At 31.6% G+C, this 27,094-nt stretch overlaps 2 protein-coding genes across 2 annotated transcripts; both read right to left on the bottom strand.

Moving 5' to 3' along the window:
* Positions 1 to 26,946, bottom strand: LOC148279212 (uncharacterized). Its single transcript, XM_088230304.1, has 12 exons — positions 26,818 to 26,946; positions 26,430 to 26,583; positions 26,238 to 26,336; positions 24,066 to 24,178; positions 22,772 to 23,026; positions 21,241 to 21,425; positions 14,292 to 14,343; positions 11,316 to 11,466; positions 11,116 to 11,214; positions 9,397 to 9,509; positions 3,151 to 3,405; positions 1 to 325 (listed from the first exon to the last, which is right to left on the bottom strand). The coding sequence occupies exons 1-12, from the start codon at positions 26,870 to 26,872 to the stop codon at positions 138 to 140; spliced, it is 1,719 nt and encodes a 572-aa protein (XP_088086430.1). The 5' UTR covers positions 26,873 to 26,946; the 3' UTR covers positions 1 to 137.
* On the bottom strand, positions 6,856 to 8,125 carry LOC148279213 (uncharacterized). The gene has a single exon (XM_088230305.1). The coding sequence runs from the start codon at positions 8,004 to 8,006 to the stop codon at positions 6,993 to 6,995; it is 1,014 nt and encodes a 337-aa protein (XP_088086431.1). The 5' UTR covers positions 8,007 to 8,125; the 3' UTR covers positions 6,856 to 6,992.
* Positions 26,947 to 27,094: the final 148 nt, after the last annotated feature.

Here is a 27,094-nt window from a genome sequence, read left to right as displayed (position 1 = left end):
TTTATTTTTCTACGATCTTGAATGTCAGTTTTTCAGTTTAGAAGTAGTCGAGGAATTCTTACATCCGGTTAAATACTCAAAGTAATTTATGATATAATTCAAACAGTTGGGTGAAGAGCTATAATTCAAATTTATTTTTAGCAATTTTGCTGTCTTGTACAAGACAACAATGGCGGTATATCACACGAGCATGTGATGCACTTGTCTCCAGTCACTTTGTCTCCAACGTTGAGAAGTTGTTTTCCATAATAGCATTTCATGTCTGGAGCAGGTTTAGTAGCATATGCACCAACTGGCTTTTTGACAATCTTGTCGATGGGCGCCGCTAAAAATATAAAAAATATATGATATGTTTTTATTTTTTCTACCGCACAGTTTCAAAGCTATACAAGCTTCTTAATCGAGGTATACTTTAGTAATTAAATCAGTATTATGCTGTGTGTGGAATTAATAAATGAAGTCTTTTTGTCTTGTAAGGATGGTAATGTCAGATGGATACGCTCAAAACTAGATAGGAGTGGACTAAAGAAAATATTGTTTATTTGGTTATTTTTTTTTCTTACTATACGCTATATCGCTTTTTTAATTTCTAAGATTTTCAAGTTCTCTAATTTTTCCATACATATCATAATACTCATAAAATAAATTATGATAGAATTAACTTGTTAATTATACCTTGATTGTAAGTAAGAAAGCTTGTATAGCTTTGAAACCGGTCGGTAGAAAAAAAAATGTGGTTAAAAACAAAGTTGTTTTTATTATAATGAATAACCCTGGACAAAAGAGTATGGTTTACTAATAAACCCGTCTAAAACACAAATTATGTTTGCAGGTAGTCAAAGATTGCTTAGTAAGCTAGACATACCTTCACTTAATCCTCTTATTGTCAATGGTACCAATATTCAGTACAGGAAATCCGTAAAAAATCTAGGAGTACTAATGGATGAACATCTCTGCTGGCGAGCTCATACTAATGAATTAAGCCGCAAAATATTTTTCAGTCTACACTCACTTAGAAGGTTGCAAAAATTCTTACCCATTAGTACTAAACGCACTCTTGTACAAGCATTACTACTACCCATTCTAGATTACGCTGATGTTTCCATGACTGATTTAAGATGTGAGCAACTCGATAAACTTGAACGACTTCAGAATACATGCATAAGGTACATTTTTGGTCTTAGGAAATGTGACCACATTTCTGATTATCGTAGGCAACTGAAATGGCTCAAAATTAGACAGCGGAGAGACTATCACTCCCTCTCACTTCTGTTCAATGTACTTCATAGTCCTAACGCTCCTATATACCTGTGTGAAAAATTTCAACGCTTATCAGTTCATGGTTTACCTCTTCGTTCTCATTCTCAAGGCACTCTCTTAATACCCATACACAATTCCTCTTTCTTCTCTAACTCATATAGTGTCCATGCGGCTCGACTGTGGAATCATCTCCCATCCACCATCAAAGATGTTACTACATTATCTCTGTTTAAATCAAGTCTGAAGAAACATCTCCTTTCTCTTCCTTAATCTCTCCTTCTTTCCTTTTTCCTCTTTCCGCTTTTTTCCTTTTCCCCATTGAGTAATAGTTTTGATTTAAGGTAATTTATAAACAAATACGTTTATTTCTATTTTTAACTTTTTAATCTTTTTTTTTTATTGAATATGTTCTGTAACTTGAATTATAAAAACAAAACTTTTATTTTATTGGTTGGTTGGAAGAAATTGCCATTTGGCCCGCCAATGTACAAATAACATTATGTACAAAAAGTTAAATAAATAAATAAATAAATAACCCTAAAGTTAGTTCTTCAAATACAAAATTTATTATGATTAATTTGTATTTATAAAAATGAAACACTAACATAATAGACAAAACAAATGGTAAGGAGAGAAAACATAATGATTTGTCGTATAAAAAATAAAATCAATAAATAAATACTGCTAATCAATAATGTTCTCTTTCAATCTCAACATTGGTGGCCAATTCGTGAACAGGGGTGAGTGGATCCACCTTGCAGTAAATTAAGATTATAATATGAACTCGAGTTCATAATCGACGCTAGGGAAGGAGTGTTGCCTTTTTAACCCTTAATATTGTAATTTGGGAAAAATGCCCTCAAAGACTTTAACGTTTAAAAATAGCCAGGCCGCTTTTATACAAAAAACTGTGATGATCACCTTTTGAAAATTCCATGATTCCATGATGAACGTCATGAAAATTAATGTCATCTCATACATTCAGAGTTTTTATGAGGTTTCATTCAATATTAGATATCGCTGTTTTCTGCAAAATGCATATTGTAGGTTGTGTAGGCAGCCAGACTTTAAAATATCACCAAAATAATTTTTAAAGTTGTTAGTACAAATTAATTAAGTGATTCCTCATAATGAAGTACCTCAATATAAACAAAAAATAAAATGATTAATACATAATGATATAACACACATCATAAGTTTTAAAAAGGCAGACTGTTTTGACAATGAAAGCAGCAGAGTAGAATTTAATTGAAATCGCGGTATATGAAGTATGAGCAAAACCCATGAGAAGGCTCGCGGTCTTTAAAACGGTTTTCGAGTATGTGGAGGCAGTGCTTTCACTGTAATCGAGTGTCGGAATGTTTACAGTGACAGTGCTGCAGAGCAGCGTTTATTTAATAATTTAAAATACTCATAACAATTTGTTACCCACTAAGTTTACAGACTTTTCGGTGGGACACATTTTTTTATGATAGGTTTATTTTACATTATTTCATTTATATTATATCAATTTATTTATTACCAGGCACTATAAAGATCTTTCATGTTAATAATGGATTGTGGGATCATTGAACAACCTTGGAATAACGCAATTTAATGTTTGCTTTCCGAAGTAATTTGTGATTCGGGGAGCCCTTAGTTTTTAATTTAGTGTTTTGAGTGTGGGAAACTCTTTCTTTATACTCCGGATTAACAAAGTGATGTACAATCAATTTGTAGTCACAAAGTTGTTTTACCGGCAGGACATTACATAATTTAAAAATATACACTTTGCCCATATGTTTCGCCTCACGGATTATGCTCACCTGAATATCATAAATTTTACCCTTTTTTTTAAATTTGATAATGATATGAAAACGAGTTGTTTTAGGAAAAGCAAAAAATACTCACGACATTTCCATTCGGTAGGACAACATTTGTCACTTCCGTCCAGGTACACCGGGGCGCATTTGTCGTGTAATTCTCCCTCGTTTGCCAACCCAATACCACACTCCACTTCCCTACACCAGGGGGCCTTGATAGTCCCGTCATACTCCTTGCTGCAGATGCACTTCTGGCATTTCTGTTCAGGGTAGAACAACTGACCTTCCTTATATACGGTGGAGTTCCATGTACAGGTTGGCAAGGCGTCAATTTCCCTTTGACCTGAGGAAACACAATGTATAGCCAGGTCAAATAATTCAGAATTAACATTTTTTTTAGAATGGTATCAGTGTTTTTCGTTTCTTTATCTTTAATATCAATTAATTTATATATTTTTTCATAAATGGTACATGTTTTTTTATTTTATTTATTTTATTTATTTGGATAACCAACAGCTATAATTATCACATATTTATATAACAAAACAAATAACAAATAAGCCAATTACAGGTTTTCACAAGTAGCATCACAGTAAGTTAAAAAAGATTCTCGAACATAAAATGAATAGTAATTAAATGTAAATTTAAAAGAAAAGAAAAAAATACTACGAGTTATTTCGAAAGCAAACGCCGCACGTTATTAAGATTATTTTCAAATAAATCTATGTTAAATGATTTATTAATTACATTAAAATTATTAAAAGTTCGCCATAAATATGAATTTTGCCTATAATTAGATGAAACAAGAGGTATGTGAAGAAGAGGGTTATTTCTTAAAACTTTGGAAGGAACATTGATAGAAAGTTTGCAAAGTAGTTCAGGACAGTCAATTGAACCAGAGGCAATTTTAAGTAAATAAATTATGTCCGCTATTTCGCGACGTTTTTGCAGAGGCAGTAGGTGATGTTTTTTACATATATGAATATACTGGTCAGATTTAAACTCAAGTTTCAACCGGAAATACATGAACTTTACGAATTTTTTTTGAATATTTTCAATGCGTGATATCTGCACATTGTACATAGGATTCCATATTTGTGATGCATATTCTAAGTTGCTTCGCACTAATGTACAGTAAAGGATTTTAAGTGTCTTTGCCATAGTGAACGACGTAGAGCTACGCATAACAAAGCCAAGCGCACGCGATGACTTTTTTATGATGCTGTCAACATGGGTGTCAAAAAGTAATTTACTATCATGGAAGACACCTAGATCCTTTACACATAATGAGCGTTGGAGGTTTTGACCCTTAAGCACATAGTTAGTACGTAAACAATTTACTTTGCGACTAAATGTAATAACTGAACACTTAGAAGGATTAAGGTCCAAGCAGTTGGAGTTGCAGTAATCCTCTAGACGGTCGAGATCTGACTGCAGATCAAAGACGTCAGCTGGGGTCTTGATTGTTGCAAAAATTTTCATGTCGTCAGCAAAACAAAGCAAGCGCGAAGAGGTAAAGCATTTATCAATGTCGTTAACAAAAATTATGAAGAGCAAAGGTCCCAGAAGAGACCCTTGAGGCACCCCGCTGGGGACCCGTACCCAACTAGAAATAAAATTATTAACCACTACCGCTTGCGACCTGTTGTCTATATAAGATGAAAACCATCTGAAGAGGTCACCTCTAATACCGATTTTAGTTAATTTTTTTAATAGTAATTTGTGATCGATTCGGTCGAAGCATTTACTGTAATCGGTGTAAATAACGTCTACCTGATGACCACCGTCCATTGAATCAGTAAGGTAATCATTAAGTAAGATTAAATTTGACACAGTAGATCTCCCTTTTAGAAAACCATGTTGAGATGGACTCAGTGAGTTTTTAATGGCGGAATATAGTTGGTTATAGATTATCCTTTCAAATACTTTAGACACTATACACAGTTTAGAAATTGGTCTATAATTGGCAATGTCGGTTTTAGGCCCTTTCTTGTGGACTGGTGTTATAAAAGCGGATTTCCAAATATGTGGGATTGTGCATTCTTTGAGAGATCTTTTGAATAGCAAAGTGATCGGTACACATATAGTACTAGCAGAATTTATGAGAAAACATGCGGGAAGGTGATCAGGTCCAGCTGATTTTGAAGTATCTAGCTTTAAGAGTAGATTTTTTACATAGTCTGTGGTAATCACTATGGAATTAATATCTGAGGTATACACATGAGACGAGGTAGATGAGGGATTAGTGGAATTTCTCGATTGGATACTAGCTGGATTTAGAAAAGTGGAGTGAAAATATTCAGAAAATGCGTTGCAAATTTCAATACCAGTGTTTACTCGCATATTACCTAATACAAGACTATTAGGAATACAGTTAGATTTGGATTTGGACTTCACATACGACCAGAAATTTTTAGGTGAGTCCTCGATGGACTTTTCCACGAAGGCAATGTAAGAATCGTGACAATCCTTTTCAAGATGTTTGATTCTATCACGTAATAATTTAAAAGTTATTAGATTGGAGTGATTGCCGTAAGTCTTATATTTTCTTAAGTATTTATCCTTTTCTTTAATTGCTTTTACTAGCGCGGGGGAGTACCATATAGGATATGAACTGTTCAAAGTCTTAACAGCGGGTACAAATTTATCTCTCAGATTTGTAAAAGTATTGTAAAAAAAGTTTACGGATTCGTCAAATGATCTAATTGAGAATTCAGTATGCCAGTCGATGTTAGAGATTGTACTATTTATTGAATCAAAGTTTGCTTTATTAAACAGATATTTAGTTAGCGGTGCAGGCTTCAGGTAAGTAAGTTCAATAAATTGAGCATTAATGAAGAGAGCATTATGATGCGGGTCAATAGGTACCAATGGGTCCATACATTCACTAACATTAACAATGTCATTAGAAATTACCAAATCTAGGATCCGTCCGTGCTTATTAAAAATTCCATTAAATTGCGACAAGTTATGTGTATTCAATTCATCGATAAGTAGGTACTCATCGTGACTTTGAGCATTAGAAGGCAAGTATGAAACATTATCAGTTGAAAGCCACTTAATACCGCTCAAGTTGAAATCGCCTATTATCAAATATTTGTCAAGCGGGTTATTAGAAATTGTCATATTTAACTTAGAGAAAAAATTTATCAATTGGTCGGAAAAGGAATTGCCTGATTTTTGTTTACATAGGTATAGAACACATAAGTGTAGTTTGGTGCGCGTGCGGGTACCTGCGAGATTAAGAGATAGCGTTAGCCACAGATCTTCAGCGCTGGAGTTGAATGTCGGCTGGGCAATAGCTGATATTTCTTTACGTACCGCTAAGAGAACACCGCCGCCCCGCGACTGTCCCGTTGCCGTGTAATCCCGATCGCGACGCCAAACCATATAGCGGCTGTCAAATAGTTCACTATCGGAAATGTTGTCGTTTATCCACGTTTCGGATAGAGCTATAATATCGTAACTAGATATGCTTAAATTACGTTGGAATATAGTAGTCTTAGAACGTAATCCCCTTACATTCTGGTACAGTATATTTAAGTTGGTGTTAGCCATAAGAAAGATCGTAAATATTAATTAACATAATTATGAAACAAATTAAAATAGAAACATGCGAGTATTGATTCCGAAGATTACCGGTAGGTAGTTTAAGCAGAAAAAAATAAATGTAATGTGTTAGAGCGGGCGAGCGGATATAGTTTGCAATAAATGTGCGAATAAAAGAGACATAAAGATGTAGATACTTGCGTTGTAGATAAATAAAGTTAAATTGTAAGTAAACATATGAGTATATAATAATATAATAAAGCGAGCGTTTGCTTTCGAAAACAGGGGTTACAAACACATTCAAAACAATCATTGACAGTAATGCGAGTACACAAAAAATACATAAGGAAAGTGCGAGCGATATAAATAATAATAAACATATTAAACGAACTTGTTTAAATCGGTCTCAGTGTTTATAATGTGGACACTCGAAGTATCATTCAATCTTGCATGAATTTTCCCATATTTTACCCAAATATACTTATATCCCTTTTCATCCTTCAACTTGGATTTGGTCATCGTAAGGAGTTTCTTGGTCAACGGAGTAAGATGGTCGTTTATATATATTCGATTGGTCGAATGGAAGCCTAAATCGTTAGCTGATAAGTTTTTCATAGCGCGAGCGGCTGATGTGAAATCTTCCTTTAAATATCGATTAATAAAACTCACTATTATTGACTTCTCTTTAGAGTTATGAACCGGTACCCGTGATATATAATTTATTTGGGATTTAGGAAAAGTGTAGTCCACCTTTCGACTGATGCTGTCTAATAATGTGAATAGATTTTCGTCCTTTTTCTGTGGTACACCCTTTATTTCAATGTTGCTTAGTCTAGACCATTGATCTTTGACAGCCATCTCTGACTTAAGTCGATTCACGTCGTCTTGGACGCTCTTGACTGCTACCTTGATTTCATCTATCTCTAGATATTTTTTTTCGATAGCTGTGATTCTTGTTGTGCAGTCAGTTAGTTTATTGCTGTTAAATTCGCAGGATGCTCTAAGATCCGCTAACTCACTTTTAATAAATTTTACATCTTCTATCAGAGTGGAGAGACCTGCCAGTTGACTTTTAGTATCAAGGATTTCACTTAAAATCATATCAAGTGATACCAATCTGGCTGGGGATTCAGCTAACGTGGATTTTTCGTAGAGCCTCTGGCTCGCAAACTCTTGGTTTGCAATCCCTGGTTTCACCGCGTTATCAGCCGTGTCTTGAGAAATCTGAATGCATAGAGTGCATTTCAGCGCCCGGCGTCTGTCAGCAGTGAGGCGTTTCGATGGTCCCTCAGGTAAACCGCCACACTTGTAATGGAGTGACCCTTTACACTCGCAGCACGTAAATGAATTGTTCGCAGTGATTAGCTCAGGGCACACGATGCATTTATTAGACATTTTGTACTCTACCCACAATCAAATTATAATTAGTTTAATAGTTGTTTACCGATTAATTGCACTGAATAAAGATTTATATTTTATACACCGTAACAGGACACGCACTGAATTCAATTTGGTTTAAGTTATGAAGCTCAAAATAACTTATTTAATGTTCTAATATTATATATATCTATTCTAATACAAATCTACTTTTATACATCTAGTAAATGTTATAACTGTAACTCTCCAAAAAAATACTAGCTCTTGTGCTTGGAGAGTGACTTACACTGTTAGAGTTATTTATTTATTAGAATTTATAGAATTTTGAAAATACGAGTACATGAGAAAAAAAAAAATCTTATAGAATATAAAAAAAAAGGAAAATAATAATACATTCATACTAATTAAAATAGAATGCAGTTTTTACACGGGTTCAAAAAATTTATTTAAATTTACTTTGAATTTATTTATTTGTATACATTAGTTTTAATAGTATTTAGTTCATAAGGGAGTTTATTGTAATTTTTGATACCTTTTAAGAAGAAGCTATTTTAATATTATTTTGGTATCTGAGTGAAGTTTATTCATCTCAATTCGTTTATTTTTTTCTTTATGAATTTGTATAATGGAATTTATTTTTTAAATAGTGTCGACTGTATGAAATTTAAATAAGTTTTTATGGAATTTCGGTAAGGAATGTTGAGAGTTTCTTTAAAAGCACTTTAATAATTTATCTTTGCACTATTTTAAGAGGGTTTAATATATTTGCAAATGCACCACCCTATACAAAGATTGTACAATTGAGTAATAGGCTGTTCATTAATTATTGATTTTTAAAATATTCCTTAATCTTATAAATATGTAAATATATTTTTCTAATACGTTTAACTAATTCCCTTATATAGTCTTTCCATTTTAAGTTTTGGTCTATGTATACACCAAGATATTTAATTTTATCTGCTGTTTTTATCAAACAAAAAATACATGTGCGTGTTAGTTTATTTGTTTGTCACAAGAACTCCTCCGAAACGGTTAGTCTTAGCGACGTGAGATTTAAACGCGTCTTTCTAGATGCAATTTCAAGGCTGTTTTAAAGCCAAATTTTTACGGCCTTCATCGATATGAAATACGTTTTTTTTTTTATTATAAGAATGAAATATTTGCGTTTTCATAACTTAGCCAAATATTTTAATTTCGGGGCCATTTTCTTAGTCGTAAATAACCGTGTTCATAAATAGGAAACAAGTTTTGTATGACGGGATTCGAACCTCAGACCTCAGACCTCCGTCCCCGTGAACCCGCGACACTACCTACGGGACCAAAGCCCGTCTCGAATCACGCAAAAAAAATTGAACCAATGCAAACCGAGTTTGAATCGATCCCGAGCTAGAAAATTCGATTAACTCACCACAAACTTGTTTTTCAGGACAACAGTTCGCAAATGTATATTGATCCAGGCAAATTTCTGGGGGATTGGGTAAGACTACGGCACAACTGGTTACTGCGCATACAAATCTTGCTCTGGAAAAAATGAATGTCTTCTCATTTCTTATGTTTTTCATAAAAGATTTTTCCTTTGATAACACCTTCTATTTCTACATAAAAATTTCTCTGCTCATTTTCGATTTTTCCAACATTATTTAACCTTTTGCTCCCCGACGGTGCAGATCGATTAAAATAGCTGGCGCGTTCACAAAACTTACAATGGACAACTTACAACTTACGTCGACAATGGTCGAGTCCTGAAACAGAACAATATTGTATTGTCCACATGTAAATGGCCTTTAAATATCTCAACACGGCTTGCAGTTACAGAGCGTATAGCCGATTGAATTTTTTGTGATATTTTAATTAGTTGCCTGAACCTTTACAGGTATTTGACAGCTGTAATAATATTTCCATCAACCAAATTGAAATCCACCTATTCTAAAAATCAAAGTTGTCTCCTGGAAAAATTTCAGTAGCTACGTAAGGCCTGCAGTCTGTGGAGATGAGTAAAAATTTTGACAGATGATTTTGGAACGATCGTAATGTTGTTTTAGTGCCAAATGAGGGTGTTAATTGTGTTACTATTAACTGACTTAGTTCAATAACTATATTATCAAACTAAGCCGAAAAGTTATGTTTTTATTTACAATATAAGCGTTACGAATTTTAAATTTTTTGTAATTTCGAAATTATTCCACACATGAAGTCACAAGTTCTAGTCGGAGAGGTCTGCAGATTGAGAAGTTGACTTTCCGCCAACCGGATATATACAACACTACTATTGGTTGATACTTAAGAACTTGTGACGTAGTTAATTTTTACATTTTTTTCACACGTTTCCGAGAAACTTTACCGTATAATTAAATGCTCTAATTTTCACCGCGCCCACGAAATATTTTTTAATATTTTTTTTAATTTTTATTTTTTATTTAAATTGAAAACATACTATACATACTTTTATATTATATTCTCAAGAACTTTTTGTAAAAAACTCATTTTGGGACATGTCGGTAACAACATTTATTTACAGAAATTATTATATTTTATATTATAACATTATTCACAAAAACAGAATAGAAATTATGATACACTACAAATTAAAAGGGTGTGAAAAAGCTTCAAAACATTACAAAATAAACATAATACAAGGTATGTAAATGAATTAAAAATGAAATATGCATAAAAAAATCTTGAAAATAAATAATAATAAAATAAAAACAAGTTTAAAAATTACATGTATGTATATATACAAGCTGAATGAGTAGGAGAGTGCAAATGTAAAAAAAATACAAGAATGAAAAAGTTTTTAAAATTAAAAAAAAAAATGTACCCAATACAAGTCAAAAAGTATGAAAAGCGTATTAAAATTACATATACATAATAAAAGCTAAAAAAGTATGAAAAAGCATAAAAATATTTCAAAATATTAAAAATTACATAAATGTACAAGTAAAAACAGTAAAACTTTAATAATTGTATGCTCAAGATGCGCATTCTCTGGATCGACTAATAATTTTTTTGAAGTAATATCCAACTTTCCGTAGCTATGAACATTTTCAATATCAATATAAAAAAATTTGTGATAAAAACAAATATTTAATTTGTAGAAAAAAAAAACTAATTTTATAAAATAACATACCTGGTATCTTCAACTGCTTTATTACAAAAACAATGGACATAACAGTCGGGTAGAGGCAGATTGTCAGGAATAGATTGATTTATTTTGTAGTACTCGCCTCTGAAATCATTATATATAAAGAGAGTTGCGACCAGTTTTATTGCGAAAGTAAAAATTTATGATGACAGTAATAGATATTCAAAATTAGAATTTATCCTTACTTGTAATAGCATTGGGTAGTATTCAAAAGTTTTTTGAAGAGCGGGCAGTCATATCGTTCGATACAATTATTTTTAAAAATAGGTTTACATCCAATTTCAGTGTAATGTCTATAAGGAGGGTCTACTTTTTTCACACATGTCTGGGAAAATCCTGAAATCAAGTAACCAAACAGTAGTGTCAAAAACATTTAAACGTAGTTATGCAGAAAGCAGCCAGTCCACAATTTGGAAAAAAAAAAAGATATTGGTGTTACCGGGTGCAGTAAGGTTAAAAACAACCAGTAGCTCAATCACAAATAACTATCGACGTGCTTAAAAACATGCTAAGCATTTGAGCGATCACAATGAACAATAATGAACATACTTAAGTTATCGCAATCATAAGTCAACGCGTGTGTAATCTCTAAGTCAACGCTCGATAATAGATAATAATTAATAAATAATAAATAATAATTAATAAATAATAAATAATAATTAATAAATAATAAATAATAAATAATAAATAATAAATAATAAATAATAAATAATAAATAATAAATAATAAATAATAAATAATAAATAATAAATAATAAATAATAAATAATAAATAATAAATAATAAATAATAAATAATAAATAATAAATAATAAATAATAAATAATAAATAATAAATAATAAATAATAAATAATAAATAATAAATAATAAATAATAAATAATAAATAATAAATAATAAATAATGAATAATAAATAATAAATAATGAATAATGAATAATAAATAATAAATAATAAATAATAAATAATAAATAATAAATAATAAATAATAAATAATAAATAATAAATAATAAATAATAAATAATAAATAATAAATAATAAATAATAAATAATAAATAATAAATAATAAATAATAAATAATAAATAATAAATAATAAATAATAAATAATAAATAATAAATAATAAATAATAAATAATAAATAATAAATAATAAATAATAAATAATAAATAATAAATAATAAATAATAAATAATAAATAATAAATAATAAATAATAAATAATAAATAATAAATAATAAATAATAAATAATAAATAATAAATAATAAATAATAAATAATAAATAATAAATAATAAATAATAAATAATAAATAATAAATAATAAATAATAAATAATAAATAATAAATAATAAATAATAAATAATAAATAATAAATAATAAATAATAAATAATAAATAATAAATAATAAATAATAAATAATAAATAAAAAATAATAAATAATAAATAATAAATAAATAAATAAAATAGCAGTTTTGGACTATTTTCCATATTAACACAGGTGAAATTCAAATATGTGATTGCGCAGCAGGATTATACATCGCGAAACGTAAATATTTTGATATTTCATATTAGGTGTTCACGGATGTTCCATTGTGATCTCGAATACGATAAACAACCATGATGAGAAATTGTTATCACGTTGCTTATTAGCACGTCGATAGTTATTTGTGATCGAGCTACAGGCCGCTTTAATACAAAAAAAACTGTAATAGTCACCATCTGAAAATACTGTCGATCACAAAAACGGCATTCCTCAATTTGCAGAAAACACCCACAGCACTAGATAAATCTTACGGTACTTTGAAATCATTAAAATTGGTTGAATACATAATTAAATTCTTGTTTGTAATATTAAAAAAACTAAAGTAATTATTGTTTATCATTTGTCAAAGTCAAAAACATTCCAACTGTTGTGTAGATTTGATCATTCACTCTTTTCACAAAGTTGGTGTTATCTCAGTTTCACTTTTCTATGGCTGCTTTCTGCATAACTACGTTCATTTAAATTCTCACTCTACCCCAAATTGATTCCTATTATCTAATAGTGAAAAAAAAAATAGTGAGTTATTTACAACTCGTTGAAAATGGCCCTCAAAATTAAATATTTGGGTAAATAAATTTTAAAAAATTCTTCCTAAAAGTTAAAAAAAAGTAACTAAATATTCCATATAAAAAATCAACACTCGATTAAAAAAAAATAGTATTTGTGTTAAAATAATTTGAGAATGTCAAAATGTTTGTTGGCAAAATACTTGGGTTTCAAACCGAATGGTCTAAGAAGAGGTTTAAAAATTAGAAAATTGTTTTCAGGCGTTGCTTAGTATGTGAAATAATTCATTTAGATGAATCTCTTCACAACGATAAGGGTTTTACCACTTAAACTTAACTATAATAGGCGGCCTCCGTGGTGTATTGGTCAAGACGCTTGACTCACGCTCGGAAGGTTCCGGGTTCGATTCCCGGTGAGAACACAAAAATTAAAAATGTGATTTTTCTCAAGCCTGGGTGTTCTGTGATGTAATTCACCACTGTAATTGGGCCTCCTGGCCTGTTGTGGTGCAAAAATAAAAATAAAATAAAAATAATCAATAGATGGAAGAATTGAAGAAATATGAATGTTCAAAAATTGGCAAAATGGCGACTTAAACCAGCTAATGACAGGCCATAAGTCCAGTAAATGCCCAGACTTCCATATTTCCTTCTCTAAAATGTACTCCATCTATGTTGTAATGCGGTATTTGACTTTACTATTATTTAAAATCCAAGTTCATGGCCACAATATGGCATTGATTTTTTTATACGGAACAAAAAGTAATTAGTATTTAAATTAAAGTATTCCTTACCTAAATCTACTTTGATGAGGAGTAGTAAAATTAAATACAATAAGCAAATAGCCATTGTAATTTTTAAATCCTTTTAAATATTGTCAATTTACTCGTAGTATGTTGCCGAAGCTACTTTTAAAAGAGAACTGACTCGTTTTTGTTCACAGACACACTTGTATGAGTTTTTATTTATTAAAACTAATAAACACTGTTGATCAAACAATATACAGGATGTCCAGGGGCAAAATTCGTAAGATGTCAGATTTTTATTTGACATGGATTGATCGACGGAAGAGACGTGTGCGCTCGATATTGAGGCGTACACAAGCAATTTTTCGCTTACTGCGGCTAGGCGTAAGTTCTGTAATCGTCACAATATTTGCAGAATAAGTGAACTGCCAACATCAAATTGATTTTAAAATTGAATACCCAGATTTGGAGCTTTAAAACAGCTGTCAATAGACGTCGCCTAGGTCCAGCTCCATCTGTTTAAACCGATATAAACATCCAGCGTGTGAATGATTCAATGTTGGAAAATACCCAAGGTGCTCTTCGGTTTAAGGAATTGAAAATAATTATGAAAATACTAAATTTTCATCAATATAAAACCAAAATAGTAGAAAAAGTTAACCATAAAGACTGGTCAACAAGTTTTACTAAAGCTGAAAGTTATGTGAATCCAATTTTATTTATTTAACTAGGTAAACAAACAGTATGTTCACAAAGATTGTCTATTTCTTTGTATATTAGTGTAGTACACTCATGCACACACCAAAAAAAATGTTTACACTTAATACAATATATTCAATTATGTTAAATATAACAAATATTAAAGAAACGAAATTAAAAAATATGTATTAAATAATAAAGTTAAATATCTGCTTCTCTCAAAACTTCTATGATTTTTTACCTATATTTACATACATTGTCACAAAAAATATCAGCCTCCGTAAATCTATTGTTATATGGGTCGCATATTCTAGGCATTGTGGATTATTTCAAATAGTTTGTTGACGCGTTTCTGTGTAAAACAGAAGATTTTGTCTGGATTAGATTTTGAAGGTGATGTGAACAAGTAAAATTTCCGTTACTGGAATCCTAGAAAAATACATGAACAGCCATTACGCATAGCCAGAAGGTAATTGTTTGGTGGGGTATTTTAGGTAGAGAAATCATTGGCCTATGTTTTTTAGAAAATTATCGTGGCTGAAAGTAAATTCTTGGAGAATTATGAGGTTATCAACAGTTTTTTTTTAAAGAATAACTTTGCAACAGTCCTTTCTTTAACAGAAGCACATGCTTTCAACAAAATGAATGCTGTAAGAGATTTATTTCTAAGACAAGTGATATATCTCTGTTTGGTGACATCTTCTGACCAACACGATTGCCCAATCCAAGTCCATGTGACTTTTTTTTGTGACGATACTTTAAGAGCATTTTTTACCAAAACCGAATTTCTACCACCAGGGCTGGTATTCCGAACACTTTAACAGCGCGCTATAACGCGTATTTAGTATGTAAAAACGCGCTATAACGCGCTATGATTGTGTTCGGAATACCAGCCCAGGTCACGAGGATTTCGAGCAATCTCTGCTAACACTTTTTTTTAATTGATTGATCGGGTTGTGGTCCCGTGGCTAGTGTCTCGGACTCACGTCTCGAAGGTCCGTGGTTTGAATCCACTCTACCCCAACTTGATTCTATTTTCTAATAGTGAGTTATTTACAACTCATTGAAAATGGCCCAAAAATTAAATATTCTAGAACTCCAATATTTGTTTTTTATTTTAAAAAAATGCGCGAAAGATTGGAATAGTGCTTGTATCTAAAAGGTCGGCATTTAGATAACTTTGTCATAAATAAAATGAAGTCGGCATGTACTTAAAATAAAAAATAATAATAACAACTTGCCTGTTTATTTTGCCATATTTTTTGAAGTTTGAAATCTGCCACTGGACACCCTGTAGGTATAACTGCAAATTATTTGATGAAATTGTTTATATTTTTCCGTTTCTCTATAGTGTATACTCGAATTTATTAATAATTAATGCCTTCATTTAAAATAATAATTCTTATCATCTTCATTTCGCAAGATTTTAGACAAAACTTGCAAACCTACATACTCGTATCTTTTTTTTTTCCTTGGTAAGGCTGTAGGTCCTTCTGTCCTGGATGACGTCCCCTCCGTTTTCTCTTTGTACTACCTACGAATTCTTTGGTATTCCTCGGATTCTTGAGTTCTTGTTCGAGGAAAATCCAAGGAGATCCCTGGTTCACATTGTGATCGGATGCTCTGCGTCCAACGTGGCCATACCAAACATAAATACTGGTGTATTTATACAAATGTTTTTGTTAAATATACTTTAGAATACTCAAATAAATTAAACTAATCCCAATTTCAAATATCGATAAATAAATCATATGTTTTAGTTGAAGACCGCGAACTCTAAATTTATCAAATTTTTATGAATCGTTACATGTTTTTTATTGACTTCATTCGCGCAATCAATGTATATAATTTAACCATTTATTTTATGTATTTATTAATATAATGCTCAAAATGTTTTTACATATATAGAGGTTATAAACAATTAAACATTAAATGTCAAAAACTCAATTATTATTTTAAAAATTTAAGACTAACTGTTTTTAAAATTTGTTAAAGTTGTAGCAAATACATAAATTTTTTGGTCATCTGTGTGTTCGTTTGTTCCAGAGAGAGTGAATTCTCGAGAACAGAAAATTAATATGCAAATTTGACCTTGTGATACTAATGTATCTAAAATAAATATTTTGAAAAAAAACTGAAAATTTAGATTTTTTTGAAAAACGTATTATGTAGAGAATTAAAAATATATCAATCTACCGATATAATTGATACACATATTATTTATATTTTTATGATTCTTTATTTCTGTTTTTTTATTATATATTTTACTATTTGATTTGTTTCTTAGGAACACTTTTTTTAATGAAAATAAATGTTTGCGTTCTTAAGATTTACCCAAATACTTAAGTTTGAGGGCCTTTTCTAACGAGTTGTAAAAAACCCATTATTATTAAATGGGAATCAAGTTAGGGTAGAGTAGGGTTCGAACCACTGACCTTTGAATCGTGAGTCCGAAACACTAGCTACAGGTCCACAACCCGATTCAAATTGTATTATTAGCACAAATATTTTTTATTTACGTAATAATGATTATTAAATTCTTATATTTTGTCAGATATGGTTTTATTGTAATTCGATATTATTATTTATTTTTGATATTGTTATATCAGTATAGAACTACGCATACTTAAATACATAAAAAATCTCCACCTTAGAACAGACCGAGCAATGTTAGGATGGAGACTATCCTAAACTGAGGACGCTTTGTATTAATTTGCTAATTCAGTAGTTATTTACATGTGTTCATTAAACCCTGTCACGTCCGAAACCACGATAATCAGTATGAGTTAGAAGACACATTGGCACATTAAAATAAATTTTTAGAACGAATAAAATATTTGAAAATAAAATATAAAAAAAAGCAAATGGTTCCTTACTTCTGCAGGGGAGAAACGAGGAGGGGGAGAGGGAAGTCGGATACACTGCCGACCGCGCGGCCACGCCCCCCTCGCTTCTCCCCTGCAGAAGTAAGAAACCATTTGTGTTTTAAAATATTTTGTTCTAAATATTTTTTTAATATGCTCATATGTCTTCTTGCCCATACTGATCATCGTGGTTCGGATGTAACAGGGTTTTAAGAACACGCTGTATAGATTCCCTGGTATTAACTATGTATACTAATTTGTGCAATAAATTTATACCAATAAATAAACGGTTATTCCAGAAAACTTTTATTTTTATTAAAAATATAATTATATAATATCATTTTACTATGTTTGATTATGTCCAAATGCTTGCAGACTGGCTGGATTTCCTCCCTAGGGAGTTGTTCATGTTTAAATTTATTTCAACAGAGAGGGAAAAATTTTTGAGAGGGGAATATGGAAGTCTAGGCATTTACAGGACTTATGACCTGTCATTGGCTGGTTTAAGTGGCCACTTTACACACTGTGTAACATTCACCATTCTGCCCAAGTTTGAACATCCACATTTCCTCAACTCTTCCATCTGTTGACTTTTGTGAAGTAGAAAAGCTGAAACCTTTATCACGTGGGTGAGATTCATCGGGCTGAACCAAATCACCTACTAGGCAACGCCTGAAAACAATTTTTCAATTTTTATACTTCTTCTTTTACCAGGTAGTAATTCAACAATGTTTGATTATGTCCAAATGCTTGCAGACTGGCTGGATTTCCTCCCTAGGGAGTTGTTCATATTTAAATCCCCATTCCATATTCCATATTCCCTTCTCAAAAATTTTTCCCTCTCTGTTGAAATAAATTTAAATCATTTTACTATATTCACGGTGGTTAGTTTCGCGATCAGTTATAATATCTGATAGTTTTTAATGTTTTGTCTGAACAAAAGTTATTTATTTTTCCAGAATAGTTTTGAATGCAATGTGAAAATTAAACAAACAGTAAATGTAAAGTACTTGGGTTCGGATGTGGATGAAAAATTAGCATGGACAAATCATATCAAAGCAGTTATAAAAAAACTAGGCCCAATTATTGGAATAATGAGAAGAACAGATGTCTTTGACAAAAGTACAAAATTAATGATATACAATGCTTTTATACTTCCACACTTTGTATATGGATTAATAATATGGTCGCAATGTAGTAAACATATACAAGAATCAATACAAAGAACAATGAATAAAGCACTTAAAGTAATATTTAATTTGAATAAATATGCTAGAACTACAGAATTATATAGAATAACAAAAATGTTCAATCTAGAGGAATTTATCTACACAGAAAAAATAAAAATGATATTTAAGATGAAAAATAATAAAATAAAGACAAATATTGAATTTTATTTTAACTACAACATACATAAAATAAATACAAGAGCATCAAATAATTTAACTTGCGAACAACCTAGGACCAACAGAAAAAGAAACAGTTTTTTGTATACAGCAATAAATTTTTACAATTCGCTTTCTAATGATCTAAAAAATATACAAAACATGTACATACTTAAAAAAACACCTAAATAAAACAGTTCTTACAGCCCATGTGACGATTGATATGTGATGTTACTTTATTGAATTTTTATTTAAAGTATTGTGTTATTATATATAATATCCCCTTATACCAGCACTTTTGCTGATTGGGAATATTTCGTACTAATAAAATATGTAATTAAATGTAATATGTAGGGTTTAAAAAGCTTGTATTTTGTCATAAATAAATTTAAAAAATATATATACATATCATCGTAATTTATATAAAACACCCCAGGTTAACTTTTTTATGTTCGATTTCCAAACGCCTATTTGAGACAGATTGAACAAATACACACGGCACGGTAAAATTACTTAAAGCGAATAGCTGCGTAGGTTTTCACAATCAATGTTTTCAATATGTATCTATTTTGGGTGATCCCGTTTAAATTATATTCGGCCAACATTGCAGGATCATCTTTCCGCCTTCGAACCAAAGGTTTTGCGTAAACCTAGAAATTACAGTGCGCAAATAATAAAAGAGGCAATAGAAATACAAAAAAACACCCAAATAACATAAACAAAGACGACGGGCTAAAATTAAACTCAATATGGCACTACACACTGTAAAAATGCCACGGAATGTGCCTACTGCCGACTACAATTACTAATAGATAAACAAATGTTTTTTCTACATACACCCAGTTTATCCTGAAGATGGCTCCTGTTACGGTAGCCAAAACGTTGGAACGAATCCAACTTACACGGGATCACCTAAACAAGATACGTATTGATTACCTACAGGTGGATTGATTTTTATTACTTATCATTTTTTATTATCTGTTTTGTGGATTGATTGGTTGAACTGTGTTGAAAAGATTCCCGTATCCGGGCGAAATGAAGAGTACAGTTTTGTATGTAAAATATAACAAGAACGCTGGACAAGTGTTATAGAATTGGCGGCTACTACTAACTACTTAATGAGGAAGTTCAGTTGTTTTTTTTTACTTATTATTATTACTATCAAACTAAGCCAATTTTTTTTTGTGTAAAGTATTACGATTTTTTTAAGTTTTGTAATTTTTTATTACTCCAAGCGTGACTTTACTAATTCTCTTCGGTGAGTTGCCCAAATTGGTCTGTGGGCTTGTTTAAAACCAGATATTTATCACAACACTCTGTCATTGGTGAATTTAGAAGAACTTGTGAAGTCATTTAAAATAGTTTATTTTTATGAATTTTTTCGTACATTATAGAGAAACTTCGCCATATAATAAAATAATGCCCTAATTTTTACCGCATGTAAGAAAACATTTTTTATATCCGATTTTCCATAGCACTAAACTTTATTATTCCGCCCGAACTAGGAAATATTTTTGCCACAGGTCGAGCCGATCAATATATGAAACATTTTTATTTATTAAAATAATAATCGAATTAAAGTTCGTCCAGCCTAATTTCTCTGTGTCCAGGCGGATGAAAAATACAGTTCTGTGAGTGAAATAGAACCAGAACCCTGGACGAGTGTTTTCGACTCGATGGCTGCTTTTTAAGTAAATACCCTGAATAAGGAAATCGAGTGGAAGTCCTCCTAGTTGTGTAGTGGTTGGCGCGTTCCATTCCATTTTTGAGGTCCTCGGTAAAATATTTATTTGAACTGTTGTTTAAACGGCAATATTTCATTGTTCTGTCATCTGAAGCGTACAAATGGTCACCTTACCGTTATAAAACGAGTCTTATTTCTTTTTTTCTCTCGCAATATAATTCTTAAACATTTTTTTATATTCAATAATGTTTTGCTTTTTCATATTTATGTATTTATTTCGTTAGTATTTTTGGTTGCTTATGTGTATTTACCTACTTGTTACTATTGTTATAGTTATGCAATTTTATAATTTTTTGTTATGTATTTAAATATGTGTTTTTTTTTCTTCATATTTATATTCAATATATTATGTTAAGGGCAATTTATGCAGTTTATGTAAGAATAAATAAATAAATAAAGGTATACTACATGTGATCAAAATACACTGCATTTGGTTTACCGATGCTGCGCCGGAAAGGGGATTGATGATGACAAATTTTACCGTGTAGTGAAGATTTTTGCTATCCATGTGAAATTAGCCAAAAAAATATTACTTGAACATGCCTGTATACTCTATATTATGTATTTCTGAATTCCTTTGGATTTATGATTTCTACCTAGTGAAATAAATACTGATTTAGTTAATTTTTAGCAATTTTGTTTTCTTATACAAGACAGCAATGGCGGTATATCACACGAGCATGTGATGCACTTGTCTCCGGTCACTTTGTCTCCAACGTTGAGAAGTTGTTTTCCATAATAGCATTTCATGTCTGGAGCAGGTTTAGTGGCATATGCACCAACTGGCTTTTTAACAATCTTGTCAATGGTCGCCGCTGAAAACATAAAAAACATTTGCATTTATAATTTTTTGTTACATTGTGCGTTTCTGAAAGTATCTTTTTGTTTTTATCTGGGGCTTTGTGCTAAAAATACGTGGCATTTTGTCACCCACTTGACAATAGTCGAGTGGTCATCTGGGTTGCTCTGTCATAATGCTATTCAAACTAACCATTCAAAAATTAATTTTATTACAAAGACAAATGAAAAAGTGGCAACAATAAAAAATAAATATTTATCTATTTCTCTTCTATCACAATTAAACGTCAATTTTATCTCGAAATCCATTTTGCTTGCTGCTTTGGAATTTTCGTGTATTTTATACTTTTATGACATAAGAAAATTAATGTTTTATTTATTTGACGGACTTATGCATTCCATTCTAACGATGGTAAATACAATATCTTATAATAGATACCGGCACTAATAAAATAAAATACAACTAAATAAAATTAAGGCTGGGACAAAAAAAAAATTTCTACCTCAAGACAAGATCTGGTTCTATCTTAGTGAATTTTTAAAACTATAAAGACTTACACCAAAAAAGTCCAGATCTTGTCTCGAGTTTACAATACGACACAATCATTTACATTGGTGCATGCAAGCCATAGTTTGTGCTGTTTTGATCGAGGAACAGCACATTATTATTTCGCAACCGGCGGATTGGAACATTGAATGCCACTTGTTCCAGTAGACACTGAGACAGTGGCGTTTAGAGACGAATGAGTCCAGCAAGAGGCCCTTAGGAATAATATTGTTAAAACCTCGCAAAATGCAGATTCGATTAGAAAAGCGCCGAATATGGATTTTTTTAACCAAACCAAATACAAGCATTATTTGGTTTCGCGCCTACTAAATCAAATATTTGGCCGAATTGTTCGGTTCCATACACGTGTGGTTTTTCGAGATGAACAAGTTTATACAGGTTCGATATGCGCCAGGCAAAATGTTAAATACTTCAAACTTGATATAAATATTGATTATATGATTTAACTTTGTTTTGTTATTATTATTTAAAAGCTTAGTCTTACTGTGATATATATTTAAGAATGTAAGACACGGACAAATTGGAGAGCGAATGGGAGCTAATTTGATTTTATCTTAAAACACTGGACTAGCGCTTTTGTTAAAGTCACACACTTCCGTTTGTATGCGGTCCCATTCGCCCACCATAAGTAGTTTAATATTTCAACCGAATATTATGCCGGATACCGAACTTATAAAACCACGCCGAATATTCCGGATACGAAAAATAACCGAATTTTACCGATAAACTGTCGATATATATGTATCTGAATCTTAAAATACATGAAAATTTCATTTGAAATATTTAAATACTCACGACATTTCCATTCGATAGGACAACATTTGTCGCCTCCCTCAAAGTATACTGGAGCGCATTTATCGAACAATTTTCCTCCATCTGCCAACCCAATACCACACTCCACCTCCCTACACCAGGGGGCCTTGATAGTCCCGTCATATCCCTTGCTGCAGATACACTTCTGGCATTGCCGTTCAGGGTAGAACACCTGACCTTCCTTATACACTGTGGAGTTCCATTTACAGGTTGGCAAGGCGGCTATTTGTTTTTGATCTGAGAAATCGCAAAGAATACCTTAGATAATCTTATATTTAAAAATATATGTTAAACAGCCAAGAACTGCCTACTTTAAAACATGAAATCAACCAGTTAAATTCATTTTGACGCAAAAAATTACACAACTACGACCAGAGAAGTGCTTTTTATCAAAACCGTCATAGTAAATGGTACACAAAAACAATAATGGAATAATTTAGCAATAAATTTACAATTTTTATGAAAAAAAAATTGGAAAAATTGGTAAACGTTAGGAAAAATTTTAATTCAGTGGAAAATTGATTTTAACTTTTTTACGTTTTCCTAGTTAGGCCCTTGCAAACAGCTTACATAATATAACAAACAGTTAAGGTTTCCATAATGCGATTATTAACTGAAATACTAGGTAGATTGCCTGCCGCTACGCTACTTTAAATTCTTTAGGATTACCAAACACTCAATAGTTTCTTAGTTCTGTTCTTCGTAGATCACAAAAAACACATAATGATCTTCGCAAACCAATACTGGAAAACTTTTCAAGCATATGGGCTGCCTAAAAAACTTATTGACTTTATTAAAGCTCTTCTCTCAAATAGCGAACTCCGGAGTTAATGATATTATTGTCACTATGGCTAATAACCACCGGAATTCGTCAAGACTACGTCTTTGCACCGTTCTTTTTTATAACCCCTTTCTTTAATTAAAATATTATTTCTATAATAATATTTCTAATGCCCTGTTTTAATGAATTCAACAATATTTACACAATGTTTAACGCATTGTAAAAACAAACGCCCAATATTTTTTGACCATTCATAAAGATAAATTTGGGTGTTTTGGTTTGCGATTTGTATAAGGTTTGCAGCAACCTTAATTAGACATTACAACACCATAGTTTTGCTTGAATCACCTTCACAAAATTGAAAAAATTCAAAATTGAAAATTCAAACTATTGTTTAAATTTGGTTTGGAATTCTGATATGTATGTTAGTAAAATGTAAATAATATTAAATAAAATATGCAAAAAGAAACTGGATAAAATAATTTTATCACTCACCGCAAACTTCTCGATCAGAACAACAGCTTGTAAAAGAAAATTGTTTCAGGCAATTGCTTGGAGTATCGGAAATGAACTCAGGACAATCGACTGCTGCGCATGCGAAGCTCGGTCTAGAACCAAAATAACTCGTTGTAAAATATGTTCTAAAAGAAAAACTTCCTTTCCTTCAGGCGCATAGTTATGTTCTTGCCTTCCTCAAAATTACTACACCTTCCTTCAGTTATCATCACCAAACATCATACCCATCCGCACCCAGTAGGAAATTAAATTAGTACACCATTTGCAATGTATTACGATCATCTGTTACATAAAGGTAAAGTGATTGCTTACAGATGTCCCTCCGGGGATAATAAATTGAATCATTGCGGAAGATCCTTAAGCCCACCATCCACCCGCAGCTGTTGAAGAGTCCTGGGGGACTCTCTGTCAGCTGTGCAAAGAGGAAAGTATTTATAAATATTCCTAAGGAATACAAACTCTATGCAGATTAAGAAGAGGTGAGGAGGATGTATAGACAGAGGCCAACACGTTCCCTCCCCCCCTCAGGATCCTCTTAATGTCACTGTTTTTTATTCATAAATATGTATTTACACAAATAAACGTATCTAAATGTACAAAAACAATTTCTTAAAACTATAGTAACACAACAAACATAAGTTAAAACACGGATATTTACAATGAGAGAACGTCCTTGAATAAAAAAGGACTCCCTGGGTGGTCAGAGGCAGAGGATCCGAATACCACCCCCGTAAGGAGAGGACAAAACAAAAGAACGTATGCGTTCCGCTCGGAAGGAACCACAATCCCAACTGAATGGGCATTCCACAGGAACAGTTGTCGGTCCCACAATATTTTACCCACCTAGGCATCCGCGCATCTGAAGAGCTCCCAACGCGATACCCAAGTCCGGACAAACTGACGGAAGAGTGCAAAATTCGTGTTGTTGGTCCACATTCCACGTTGGTCGCATGACTTCTGTCAGACCATTCAACATCTCATATCTCGCATCATCCAATAATACACTGTGCCACAGGATGTGTTCGGCCGATTGATGGTCATCTCCGCAAGCACAGCTCGAGACAGGGGTAAGTCATTATACAACAAATTTTAAATCGATTATTTAATTTCGACCCCACCACGAATCCAATAATGCAACCTTGATCCTAGTAGATGAACGCGTCAATAACTACACTACATTCGATTTCCTTTTCAAGGATTTTTATCTGAGAGTGGCCATCAAATTTCGCTATTGAAGTTTTGTGCTATTGAAATTACTTTGCCTGCGACGCGACGCGCGACGTCTCAAGTTCTCTACGGTGAGTTTTCGTGATTGGTGGGATGACTTCCCGGTAACCGAAAATGTATCACAACACTCTTGTCATTTGTTGATTTCGGAAAACAAGTGACGTCGTTCACAGTTTTGTTTTTTTTTAAATATTTTTTTTTCATACATTTTCGAAAACCTTTACTTGCAATTTAATACTTTTATTTTTACCATGCGTAAGAAAACATTTTTATAGCCAATTTCCCGTTGCGCTAAACTTCCTTATTGCCTCAAGGCAATTTGCCCGCCATTACATGTAGGTATATTATAAACTTTATTCCTATATGTATATAAAGTGTTTGAATAAATAAACATAATAACATTATACAATCATAATAATCTTTCCGCGTCTAATGGTGCATAAGGTACGCAAAGGCGCTAACCACTGCACCACATGGCCGACAATGGAGAAATATCACGTTTTATTTTTATTTTTAATTAACAAGTGTTTATGAATCTGTCCAGTCTGTGCTCTGTCCAGTTAAAAAAAACGTACTTTTTAGTATGATAAAAAATATTTTTTACATTATAATTTTTAATTCCTCCGTAAACGGTACAGTGCGTTGGCCACGCCTCTAATACGTAACAATTCTGTTAAATTTTGAACGTCTTTGTGACATTTTAAATTTAAATAGATCATCGTCGCGAATCTTGACGTCACAATTATCTAGGCTAATTTTATTTTTAAAATTATACATGAAAACATTTCTGAACAATATCCATATTGATTATGAAAATACATTTAATTTTTATAAATCAATTTTACATGTTGTTATCGGTTTTCGAAGTATGTGATATTTCCCAATTAAATAAAGGCAATATTTCAATCTTATTAAATAAAATACCTGGCGGTTGGATCAGCTTTATTGCAATAACATCCAATAAAACAATTTGGTAGTGGAATTGAATCAGGAATGGATTCGTCCAATTTGTAATACTTGTTTCTGTAATGAAAATATATCATTTTTATATTTAAATTTGTAAATTATAAATTTCGTGGTCTGTCGCAATGACTATTTGCATATATCCTTCCTTACTTGTAAAGACACTGAGTAGAATTTAAGGGTTTTTTGAAGATTGGACAGTCAAATCGTTCAATGCAACTACAATTATTAAAAATTGGTTTACATCCAATCTCAGTGTAGTGTCTGTAAGGAGCGCCCGCTTTTTTTACACATGTCTGGGAGATTCCTGCAAGCCAATTACACAAGAATAATTCATTAATAAAACAATCAAATATCTACTTCAAATAAAAAAAAACAATCAATTCATATAACATATGTCTAATACAGGTTTTCTCTCGAGCGTGTGTTGTGTTTATAATGAAAAATTTATATTTTTACGATATGTTCAATTTCAAGTTAAATCAAGTTAATTCATAGTAATTAGTAGAAAGAAAAAAACATATGTAAATGTGTTGCTTACCGAAGTCTACATTGACAAGAAGTGTTAATAGCAAACACGTCAGTAGAAAAGCCATTGTAATTTTAAAACTTATTTAATATCGTTAGTCATGAACGAGCGTGTTGCCGACACTACTGAAAAAATGCTACTGGATATTTATTTTTCATAAAACATGCGGAGTCTGTATTTTAATACTAATGTTTACCAAACATTATTGTACGTACAACTGCAAATTATTTGATCGAGTTGTTTAAATAGTACTATTGGTTTGATGCTGACATCAATATCTTAATAATTG

The sequence above is a fragment of the Micrasema longulum genome, unplaced genomic scaffold (assembly GCF_059751315.1).
Source record: "Micrasema longulum isolate JH-2025_06_02 unplaced genomic scaffold, ASM5975131v1 h1tg000746l, whole genome shotgun sequence".
Classification (NCBI taxonomy): domain Eukaryota; kingdom Metazoa; phylum Arthropoda; class Insecta; order Trichoptera; family Brachycentridae; genus Micrasema; species Micrasema longulum.
Note: the sequence above shows the minus strand (reverse complement) of the source record. Positions and strands in the feature narration are given on the sequence as shown.